We start from the raw sequence: 11,887 nt of genomic DNA, 5'->3' as shown, positions 1-11,887 counted from the left end.
AAAACCTTTGACCGTTGTATGGTTAGTTTGTCACTTGTTCGTTTGAGTTATGTGTTTGCTAAGAATCTGTGATGGTGGTTTAAAATCACCAGAAAATCTATAAAATTTGTAATTACTGGTGCTTCCTTTGGTAAAGTGAATATCCAATGAAAGCCGACATCAAGAACGTCCATAGCACCTGCAAACAATTAAAAAATCGTTCATACGACCCATGACAAAACGAGTCTCGTCAATACTAAATGATTGTAATCACTTACTGTATTAATCGCCTGCCACCGCTCAAGTCTCTTGATTCTTGATTGCATATCTTCAATCACACTTTCCACAGGTGAAACAATCTCACGACTTGGTGATGATTCGGAAGAAGTACTGCTACCCTGTATATCCAAAAAAATATAAAATTATAATTATAATATTAAAATAATAACTATACTAAAGATCATGGTCATTTCAGAACTTTCTAATTATTTAAGAACTTTAAGACTCTTTTAAAACAATCATTTTATTTACTTATTTTATATATGTAGTTTTGCCATTTATTATATGTAATTTTGTGATGGAATATATGTAATCACAAGTTTGCATTATATGTAATAACCAAATTACATATATGTGTAATAACCAATTTACGTATGTGTAATCATAAAACATTAACATTACATATAATAAATGAAAAAACTAGCCTCAAATAAAATTAAATATAAAAAATAAATAAATAAAATTATTGGTTGGTAAGAGTTCTTAAAATCTTAAATTATTTGAAATTTCTGAAATGATCCTGATCATAATCCTATATACGTATGTGTGTGTATAGGTATACACATATAGTGTGAGAGAGTGAGAAGAAGAACCTGAGATTGGATGTTATCAACAAGTTCTTGTAACCGTGCAGCTTGTTGAGCATATATACCGTTTGAATTTCTGTCGGATGCTGGCAATTTTTCCAACACTATTTCAAGGTAACTCTGCAAATATATTAAAAAAAAGATACATAAAACAAACAAAAAGATACACAAATAATTGAAAAAAAAAACAACCTTTGTGGTATATGAACCATCTAGCTCAAGTTTTAAACCTGCGGCTACAACAACTTCTTTATTTGCCCCTTTGATTTGTATATAAGGACCCGATACATCGTTTAGATGATCAACTTCAATTAAAAGCTATAAAAATACCAGCATTCCCAATTAAGGTTAAAAAAATATGAACAATAATAATATAAATAAAAGAAAAACTACCTTTCCGTCTTGGTAGATATATGCAGATGCTTCTATGTAAGCTACCGCTTGATACCTATATATTAAAAAAAACACAAAGTTAAAGATTTATAAGTAATTGCATTTAATAATATTCCCACAAATATATATAAATTAAAATATAAAATATGTGAAATACCCCAGATTAAGAAGACCGGATACTGTACTGATGCTGATGTCAAAGTCTACCTTGGGTTGAATTATAAAGTCCCCTTCTTTTATAGGCTAATAAAAAGAATCGATATTCAAGAAACCGGAAAATGATATATGAATGAAAAGAAAATTAGAATTAAAAACAATTAGACCCACGGACCTCACGTATCAGCAATGCAAACCAGCCCTCACATATTCGCACTCTCATACAGTCACTTTCTGTTAATTGTCCGTTAGCAGGAATTCCCGAAAGTCTTAAATAAATATCGATAAAATTCTGAGCCGAGCTGCAAATCTTTGCAGGATCAAGTAATTTCAAGATATCTTGATACGACACCTGTAAAACGATTAGCAAGTCTTAATATGAAAACATTGTAAATTTTTTTAATTATTAAAAGTTAAATTTTTAATTATAAGTGTCATGAGATTAGGCATGTCAAAGAACCGAACGTTCAGTGAATAATTCGTGAACAGTTTGACAGGAAGTTCATTTCATCATCATCGTACTCAGTATATCCCACCAATAGCAATGCTATGGTAGGGTCTGAGGAGGGTAAGATGTAGAAAGCCTTACCTCTATCCCATAGGGATAGAGAGGCTGCTTCCGGTGAGACCCCCGGCTCGATAGTAGTTTTGCATCAAGCCTTGGACATAACGCACATAGCACTCAATCATCGGGACACCGGCTGATCGGTGCATGTGCCCTTGTCTTTCGGCTATCAACGCCACCACATGATGCCTGATTAACCTTCCACCACTTTTAACGTTATTTTCACGAGATTAGTAAAATAACGTCAAAATTAGTGCAATTTTACTTTTGCCCACCCGAGGGTTCACACATATATACATTATATGCGCGCACCGCAAGCAGGGCGTAGGAAGTTCATTTATGTTCGTTTATTTAAAAAACGAAGGAACATGAACAAAAAATTTTCGTCTTAAACGAAGGAACATGAACACCTGTCTCTTTCGTTCATTTATGTTCGTAAACATTCGTTCAGTTAAATTCGTTATGTTCGTTCATATATTCAATTACAATTTTCTGGCCCATCACAACTTGGTCTAGTTTTAAAACATACTGTTCATCACATTACTTTTAACTGGTTATAGCTCAAATATGTTTGTTCATCTATGTTCAATTATGTGCGTTCATTTACATTCGTAAATGGTTCATTTATATTGTTCACGAACAAACATGAACAAGTTCATTTTCTTAACGAACAAACACGAGCAAGAAGCCCCGCTCTTTAATTGTTCGTGTTCGATCGTTTGTTCGGTTAAAGTTTAAACAAACGAACATGAAAACATGTCTCCTTAGTGTCCGTTCGGTTCCTTAGTCTAATGTCTAATATAAATACTAGTATCAAACCCGCGCGTTGCTGCGGCGATTACAATTCGCAATGCGGTAGTTGAATATTTTAGTTTATTAATCATGTTGAATATTGTATAGCATTTCTGTTAGTTATGTTGTTCGTATAATAGTTTACAAATAATTATTACATTTATTCTTGATTTTTCTTAAAGTTTTTGTGTTAGTTGCATTTATGCGGTTGTATCATAGGGGTCGTTCATTCATGACGATATTTGATTAGCTCGAAAAATTAAAATAAAATAAGCACGTTTATTGACCATTATTGTTGTATTTCAAAATTGTTCTAATTTCGAATTTTGAATATGGGTATGTTCACCTAAATAATGTTACAAAGTGACCAAATAAAAACATTAAAATTAAAAAAAGGAAATATTGATTTATATAATTTAAACTATTAACTATCAACAAATAACAGCCTCAACTAACGAAATACTTATTGATCGGTCTCATATTTTAACATAACAATCCGCTACCAAAACCATCCTAACACCTTTGGTCTCCGGAATAATATTTTTGGCCGAAAAATTCCTTTATGATCGGTAAACTCAACCTTTTTAGGTGGTGGTCAAGTGGTGGTGTTCAAATTGAGTTTCCAGCGAAAAGGTTATGTTTCCGCGTCAAAACGTTTTTCCGGCAACCAGCGACTATGGTGTTAGGATCTTGTTATCCGCGAATCGTTAGGAGCAACGATATTAAAAGAAGATGGAACTGTCAGCTGACTTTTCATTAGGTGTGATTGTTATTTACCAATATTCTATTGTTGAAATTATTTAAATCCAAATTTCTTAAAGAAATATATAGTTAACTTTGAATTCTAAAATATAAATGTGAACTACTCGTCAAATTATTATCCTTTCTACATTCTCTTTCGGGTCTTAAATGTTAAACCTCCACTTGAAACCAAAGTAATTTCAATACAATTTACTAATTAGGTTAGTATGTACTATAAGTTTTGTAGTCAATATAATCCGCATATGAGCAATTACGAATTGGCTAGGACATGTATAAACGAAAATCTTTTTCATTTTGATTTAAAATGTTTTTCGTAATTACATAGTTAACTCAAGGGGTGGGTTTTTTCATTGGAAATCGTGTTTTGGATTACTATTTTTTTCTGTTTTAAGATTGTTTTTGAAAACCTATTTTTGTTAAAAAAAAGAGTTGCTATATAAATTATCTTATTATAAGTTATTCAACTCCACCATAGTTTAGAAAAAAGGTATGATTACACTTCTTTTAAAAAGTAAATCAATTAATTTGTTACATATTTTTGAATACACATAAATAGAATAAAACAATATTTTCATTATAATGCCATATTCATTTAAAAGGTACATTAACTAATTTTGAATATATTTTATTAATTTATCAAGTTTGTAGTAGAAAGATATTATTATTTTTCTCTTTATGATAAATTTTATTGTGGACATACCCACACATAAATGCAGCTCCGAGAATAGCACATCACTGGTTTTTTTATATGGAGGTTTGGTTTGTAGAAACAATTAAAAGCTACAAAAAAATATATATATTCTTAACGACTTATACGTTTATGTAGCTACGACTTGTACATTGTAAACGCACATTGATAAACTTTATATAGAAACGTAGACAAAAATAAGCACTTTGTGAGGGTACGTTGGAATTTGTAAAAAATATATTTTTTAAAAGATATAAGACAAAAAACCAAAAAAAATAATAATAAAATAAAATGTTGTGGGTATGGTAAAGTAAATATCTTAAAATTGAAGGGGCATTTTGAAATTTTAATTTAATCAGCCAAAATATTTAGCTTAATAGACTTGTACATTGATGCAACAATGACTTGTACGTTATGATGCACATATCAACATTTAATAAAATTTACATCGAAGCGTACACAAAAATAAGCATGTCGCAATTGTATGTTCAAAATTTATTAAAACTTAATATATTAAAAATTATAAAAGAAAAACAAATAGAAATTAAAATAGATAAATATATAGGTAAACTTGAGAGGGTGCAAGAGTAATTATTGAGGGGTAAAAGTTGTAAATATAATTAAACCATTGAAGTCGTGGATGGGTATTAATTAAAAGATTAAAACACCCTCTTAACTTCCATAAGACATGCATTAAGATTAGTACCATAAGCAAAGATACTTATACCTCTTAAAAATTAAGAGGTCCTTAACTCCTCCATTATATATAGTAGAGATATTATAATATTTATATGCATTAAAATTTAAATCATAAGATATTGTGGGCTTACTTGCTTGTTGCTTTTTAACACAAATAATGAGCTCTCAGGGGAAAGAACCGGGTCAAAATCGTTACGGATTTTCAACTGTAAGATCAAAATGAATATTAGTTAATGTGAAAAAAGTAATTAAAAGTTAATTAAATATATAAAATAAGACTTCAATTAACAGACTAACATGTGCGTGAACAAGATGTGGTTCAATGTGTAGCTGAAACATGGGGAATACGGTTGTCATGATCTCGTTTTGTGACATAAAGCATCCGGCTTTACTTTTGTCTCTTTGAACCCGAGATATTAAATGCGAATGAACGCCTCCAACCTACAGTTTATACAACAATGTCAGTAAAAATCTAGCGGCTTCATGTTACACCTGGTCATGAGTCAATGAAGATTACGATTAAAGGTTTAATTAGTAAAATAAAAAAGTTAGATAAACCAGAGCACGTCAAATAGGTTGACTGGTTCAAAAGTTGCACAAATTGTACTTTTATAAAAATTAAATATCTTGAATAAAAGTGTTTAAGGTCAACTACAATTGACCTGTTTTGACCCATTACTCAGACTCGTTCTATTTGTCGCCACTAGTTATTAATAAGGGTGTAAATGAGACAAGCTGCCCGTGAGCTGCTCGAGATCGGCTAGATAGAAGCTCAAATCGAGCCAAGGTTAAATGAGCTCAAGCCTAAATATAAGCTTGTATAATAAACGAGCCTGAGCTTTATCAAGCTCAAGCGGGTACGGGAGCCTATTATTTATTTACTTTAAAGTAATATATTAAATTATTATTATTGTTTTTAATATTATGATAAAAATAAACCTATTATTAATATAACTTTTACTTCATATATTAAATACTTATTTTTTATAATACGGAGTAATTATTATTGCCATACATAATATTATGATGAAAATAACTTAATATATATCATGTTATATATAAATTTTTTAACTAAATTAATTATAAATGTAAATAAATTAATTGATAAATAATCAAGTGAGCCAAGCTCGAGCTTTAAGAAACAGAAATAGAGCCCGAAATGAGCTGAGCTCGGGCTCGGCTCGTCAACAAAGTGATGAGATAATCTTACCACAGCAACCCAAAGGTCGAGCGACTTTCTGATATTAGGGTGCAAAGCATAGACACCTTCAACAATCACCTGCAAGAAATTATTAACATAAGTTATACAAACTTATACGTGCATTAATAATTAAATAATACATTTAATTATCAATACATACGACTCCACAATCTTCATCAACTTCAAGTTCTTTAAATCCACTTCGGGCGCCACTCTCCAAATCAAATACAGGTACTTTTGTTTTTCGACCTCTTCTGATATCGTTAATATTCTAAAATAAAAGGATTGTTAGTATTTCAAGATTTCATTTCTATTTTAATTCAATGAAACTTTTGTTACCTTTGTGAGTAAAGCTAAATCGAAGGATCTGAAATCATCATACTTGAAATCTTTTACTTGCTCAGACTTATAATAGCTTTCGAGTGAAATAACTTCACAACCAACAATATTTGCCATTTTACGCGCCAAACTAGTTTTTCCTGACCCACTTGGACCTCCTATAATAATATAGCCGTATCATGTTAAAATGTTATATTTCCATCAATAAACCGATATGTATGTTAATATTATACATAAACCGATATTTCCACTTGCAGTACTTGGCATAAAAGTGGTTCAAAAAAGAATGTGTGTGTTCTTCTCAGAACCATAGTATGTTAAAAACAGCGAGAACCACATAAGACATACACAATTCGCTTCAATGAAAAATGTAAAACTGAAAAACAAAATTTCTATGTATCTTTCCATTCTTTCTTTGATTTTATCTCCTAGCTCCTGATTTTTTTTATTTTTTTATTTTTTTTATTAAAAACATGTGCATATATGCATTTAATAAAATACTATATTTTATTAAAAGATATCTTAAATATTAAAATCCACTTCCATTTTAGTCAATTATATACTAATAGCACAAGGGTTAATGTGGTTCTCGCAGTTCTTAACATATTACTGGTTCTAAAATAAACGCTCTCCTAAACATAGAGTGGGTGTGTGTGTACTCTGTGTGTGTATGCATACATATATGCATATATATATATATATGTATATATATATCTATAGAGAGAGAGAGAGACCTATCCCGACTATAACTGGCGATCCCTTGTGCTCTAACAAAGCCTGAAATAATGAAAAGAAACATTTTCAAATCAAAACTTAAGAGTAAAATAATTTCACCCACTATTTTATAATACTGACCTGCGTTGCTTGAACAGCAAGCAACAGTCCTCTATCAAGATCAAAAGAATCAGGCATTGGGGCAAGTTGCAAATTATCCCTATCCCTAAAAGGAGTATCTGTATACAAAATATAAGATTAAACAATGCATATTTACACACATGTAACCTTTTAAAAAGATATTATTTTTACTTCTTTACTAAAAGCTACATGATACATACCTCCATCAACAACTGACCCGTCTAATGATATGAACCGCCAAGGGGCCAAAACAGGGTCCATTTTGGACTTGGTTGGTGATCGGGTCCACGGTTGAGATAGATCATCATCTCGGTTCATAAGTTCGGGTCGAATCCGAAGCGGTCTGGGTGCAACAATTGGTGGTTCTCGGTTTATTGATGAAGATTTGGTGGCCATAGGTGGAGGTGTATTTAGGCGGGGTACACCTGTAATAAATATTGTTAAATGTAGTTAAAAATTGTATTTTTAAGGTTTCTTTGTGTTTAGCCCACGGGGCCAAGTTAGGTTTTTTAGGGTTTTTTTTATAAACGAACCAAACAAAATCAAACAGATTACGTAAGTGTTCGTTCATTAAATTTTAACTGAACAACGATCGAACAACAATCAAACAAACAGGGTTCTCTTGTGTGTTCATTCATTAAGAAAATGAACATGTCCGTGCTCGTTTATGTCCGTTCATTGATAGTATAAATAACGGTTCAAGAACGTAACCGAAAGAAAAATAAACTGAACATCAATCTTGGCTTAAAAATTAATAAAACCTGACTAAATTGTAGCAGGTGATATCTTATTTCATAAACTAGACTAAATTAATGGGCCTAAAAATTTTAAGTAAATATATAAACGAAAATACATGAACAAACGCAAACGAATGTTCACAAACATAAATGAACAAACGAGGCATTTGTTCATGCTCGTAACCAAATGAACAACAGTTGTTCATGTCCGTTCCTTTATTAAATAAACAAACTTGCAGCCGAACGATTCACTAAACGTTCGGTTCGTTTACAGGCCTAAGCAGATTAGATGACTAGATTAACAACATTTGAAAATAATATGATACCTTGGCTGTCAAGAATCATTTCAAGATACGATTTAGTGATCCATGGGCCGTTGATTCCCAATCTTGATGCCTCTGCTTCAACAATCTAAGAAAAAGATAATAAATCATGCATGTGTGCGTGCTAACGGTGTTAATGACAAAAATACCCTTGAAATAAAAACATACCTTTCTATCTCTGCCCCTGAGAACTATGTAAGTTTCAGAAAGAGTGTCTATGGTCTCTAGGGATATTGAAAGATCTCCATAAATGATTGATTTAGATGCCCGTTTATAACTGACAACAACGTTGTACCCCAAAGCTAGCAAACCGCCAAGTGTCATTCTTCCAACCTGTTAAAATTTTATCGAAAGAACTCGATAAAAAGGAAAAGCAAAAAAGAGAAAGAAACTCGTAATATAACAGCTAGATTCGGTTTTGGGCTGGTTTTGGAAAAAATTGGTCTTTGAAAAAACATAAAACCAAACAGTGGATTTTAGGTTAAGTACGGTTTTTCCGGATTCATGCACACCGTAGTATAACTATGTTTACCTCAAACTCGGCTTTTGGCCTAATAATGAAATTTTTGTCAACAATTCTTTGGTCACCAAGTGAAAGATAGTATCGGATGCCACTCTGGCGAACCTTAATCCAGTCATTAACACGCGCCTCTTCGTCTGCAGACGGAGGCCTTAAGTACATCTCAATAAAACTGAAAAAAAGTGTTTATTAATGTCATAACAAATTTTAAAAGATAAATGTGGAAAAGAAAGTGTAATGCAAGAAGTTGATAACTCACTTATCAATCTGTGCTTCCTTCTTTGGAAAAAAGGAGTAGGCTGACTGTTCACCTTCTAACTGATACAACAGTTGACTAATTAAAATGGTCAGCCGTTAAAATCAACAACTTAAATAAACAATAAAGAAAAAGACAGACCTCAGTTTTACATTTGAGTTTGTAAATTGAGTCTCTAAACGATGCACCAAAACTGTTGTTAATTCTAATCTGCAAGAAAATAATATCAGGAAAATAATATAATATAAAGTTGGAACCTTTAATGACCTACCTGCGCATGATGAAGATCGGGCTCGATATGTTTCCTAAATAATGGAAATATGCTATCAATTAAATTGTCTAACGAACGAGAATCCCCAATGTCATATTGAACTTTAGAAAGTAGGCTAAAATGAACCCCACCAACCTGAAATTCATATTTGTAATTAGTATATTAATTATTTGTTGCGAATAGCGACAATAATAATGAGATCAAAGTAATTAATTACCACCGCAACACGAATATCGAGCAGTGATCGCAATCTTGCATGTAGAGCATATGTACCATCAACTATCACCTAAAATAATGCAATATAAGAACAATTATGTCTAAAATATAAATAAAATGGAAAATGGAAGTTATATGTGCTCAGTGTTCACCACCCCAAAAGAAGTACTCTTGATTTCGTTACTTCCAACACGTCTTTTTTGTTGAAAGTCAAACACCGGGGTCAGTATATCTTTGCCCATTAATAAGTCCTATATAAAGAAACAACTTTTAAGCATAAGAAACCAAATGACGTCTTTTAGAATGTTCTAGAAGATCTTTGTACAAAACCTGAAGATTTTGGACAAGAAGATCAAAATCGATTGAATTCAAATCGTTTCCTTCATCGGCTCCGGTGCCATAATTCTCCATTGATATAACACTACAACCGATCACGGATGCCACCTTCTCTGCCAAACTGTACACATCATCATCATTCAATTTGCATGTTTCTGTCATTACGTGCATTCCAATTACATGGTGTATCACAATTTAATATTACCTTGTTTTACCAGATCCACTCGGGCCGCCAATGCCAACTGCTACAATACCTTCTTTCTTTGAACGAAGTTCTTGAATCGATTTTACCAATAAGTAATATCCACGATCGAAAGACTACAAAAGATCCAAAACACAAAGTAATTACTAACAAAATCATCAAGTTTGCAACTTTATAAGTTCACGAATACAAAGACTACAAAAGGTCCAAATCACAAAGTAATTACTACAAAAGTCATCAAGTTTGCTGCTTTATAAATTATAAGTTCACAATTTCACAAATGCAAAGACTACAAAATGTCTGAATCAATAATTCCTAGAAATATTATCAAGTTTTCAACTTTATAACTTCGCAATGTCACGCATGTAAAGACTACAAAGGTCCAAAACCCAAAGTAACTACTATAAAAGTCATCAAGTTTGCAACTTTAAAAGCTTCACAGTTTCATAAATGTAAAAATTCAATTCCCATATAAAGTTTCATGTAGGCATGACACCTGGCATCGAAGATCATAACATTAAACACTGCAAATGTAAACAGTCAACCACCACCTAAATTGGATGTCATGAAATTGAATTGCATACCGATTTCGATTGATCTAGTTCACATTGTCACCAGAAACAAGAGTCTTGAGTCTTGACTAAAATCAACTACAATACACACTCAATTTTGACTTTTTTTTACTAAAATTATATCATGATTAAAACAACATTAAGCTTCTCAAATGCTATAATGTCATTGATTGACTTGTTACAGACTTGCAGACATAAAACTTAAGTAATGCAAGTATTAAACTTATCCTAATTTCACTAATGATCACAAAATTGACATATTGAAAGTCAAAATTAAGCCCCTTTTTAACATCAAAACTCGTTGATCGAAGTAATCAACACATTACTGCAACGGGTCTGACCCAAAACCCCAAAATAAACAAAACTTTCGCTGCGTAATTTCGTCGAACACTTGGCGTGCAGAACTAAAACTCCAATAAACAAAATTAATCACCTTTGATCACATAACCGACAACTAAAACCAGTTGATCGAAGCAATTAACACATTAACGTAATGGGTCTGAACCAAAACCCGAAAAAAAACAAAAATTTTCACTGAGTAATTTCGTCGAACACTAAGCGTGCACAATGAAAACCCAAAAAACAAAAAATTGAGCCACTTGATCACATAACAGACAACTAAAACCCATTGATCGCAGCAATTAACACATTAACGTACTGGGTCTGAACCAAAATATAAAAAAAAATCAAAAATTTTCACTGGGTAATTTCGTCGAACAATTGGCGTGCAGAACTAAAACTCCAATAAACAAAATTAATCACCTTTGATCACATAACCGACAACTTAAACCAGTTGATCGAAGCAATTAACACATTAATGTACTGGGTCTGAACCAAAATATTAAAAAAAATCAAAAATTTTCACTGGGTAATTTCGTCGAACACTTGGCGTGTACAGTTAAAAAAAAACCGAAATCAACGCACCGCGTGAAGAGGAAGAGACTGGAGAATTGAGGGAGATGAAGATGAAGTTGAGGGTGTCTGTTGGTAGTAATCACGGCCACCTTCTTGTAATACTCGGTGGACTACATCGTCATCCATGATTTGCAGCAGCAATTGAAATTGAAAATTGAAGAAAATTGAAGAAGAAGAAGACGAGAGAGAATAATAATAATTATTAATAATAATAATAATAATAATAATAATATAAATAATATAT

General features: G+C 31.9%; 1 protein-coding gene across 2 annotated transcripts; it reads right to left on the bottom strand.

Moving 5' to 3' along the window:
• Positions 1 to 11,799, bottom strand: LOC143624480 (uncharacterized). 2 transcript variants are annotated; one of them, XM_077095122.1, is made up of 26 exons: positions 11,653 to 11,799; positions 10,160 to 10,272; positions 9,949 to 10,075; positions 9,771 to 9,869; positions 9,620 to 9,688; positions 9,403 to 9,537; positions 9,273 to 9,341; positions 9,135 to 9,193; positions 8,888 to 9,047; positions 8,524 to 8,688; positions 8,359 to 8,443; positions 7,496 to 7,720; positions 7,296 to 7,393; positions 7,175 to 7,217; positions 6,441 to 6,598; positions 6,262 to 6,372; positions 6,111 to 6,179; positions 5,198 to 5,341; positions 5,032 to 5,106; positions 1,570 to 1,746; positions 1,396 to 1,481; positions 1,239 to 1,293; positions 1,038 to 1,163; positions 852 to 965; positions 258 to 377; positions 1 to 178 (listed from the first exon to the last, which is right to left on the bottom strand). In XM_077095122.1, exons 1-26 carry the CDS (start codon positions 11,767 to 11,769, stop codon positions 113 to 115), a joined length of 2,865 nt encoding a protein of 954 aa, XP_076951237.1. In that variant the 5' UTR covers positions 11,770 to 11,799; the 3' UTR covers positions 1 to 112. The 2 variants fall into 2 exon arrangements, with proteins under 2 accessions (XP_076951237.1, XP_076951238.1); XM_077095123.1 differs by having other exon boundaries at positions 9,774 to 9,869.
• Positions 11,800 to 11,887: the final 88 nt, after the last annotated feature.

This window comes from Bidens hawaiensis, unplaced genomic scaffold (assembly GCF_021521415.1).
Source record: "Bidens hawaiensis isolate Kalapana, Puna unplaced genomic scaffold, B.hawaiensis_p1.1 tig00003781_1, whole genome shotgun sequence".
Taxonomy (NCBI): Eukaryota; Viridiplantae; Streptophyta; class Magnoliopsida; order Asterales; family Asteraceae; genus Bidens; species Bidens hawaiensis.
Note: the sequence above shows the minus strand (reverse complement) of the source record. Positions and strands in the feature narration are given on the sequence as shown.

Bases quoted from the DNA above. Each gene is read 5' to 3' on its own strand.
- LOC143624480 (XM_077095122.1), bottom strand. From the start codon at position 11,769: ATGGATGACGATGTAGTCCACCGAGTATTACAAGAAGGTGGCCGTGAT. The intron at 10,076-10,159 runs GTAATATTAAAT...TGATGTGTACAG, and splicing joins AGTGGATCTGGTAAAACAAG to TTTGGCAGAGAAGGTGGCAT. The intron at 378-851 runs GTTCTTCTTCTC...TTGGATATACAG, and splicing joins TTGATAACATCCAATCTCAG to GGTAGCAGTACTTCTTCCGA.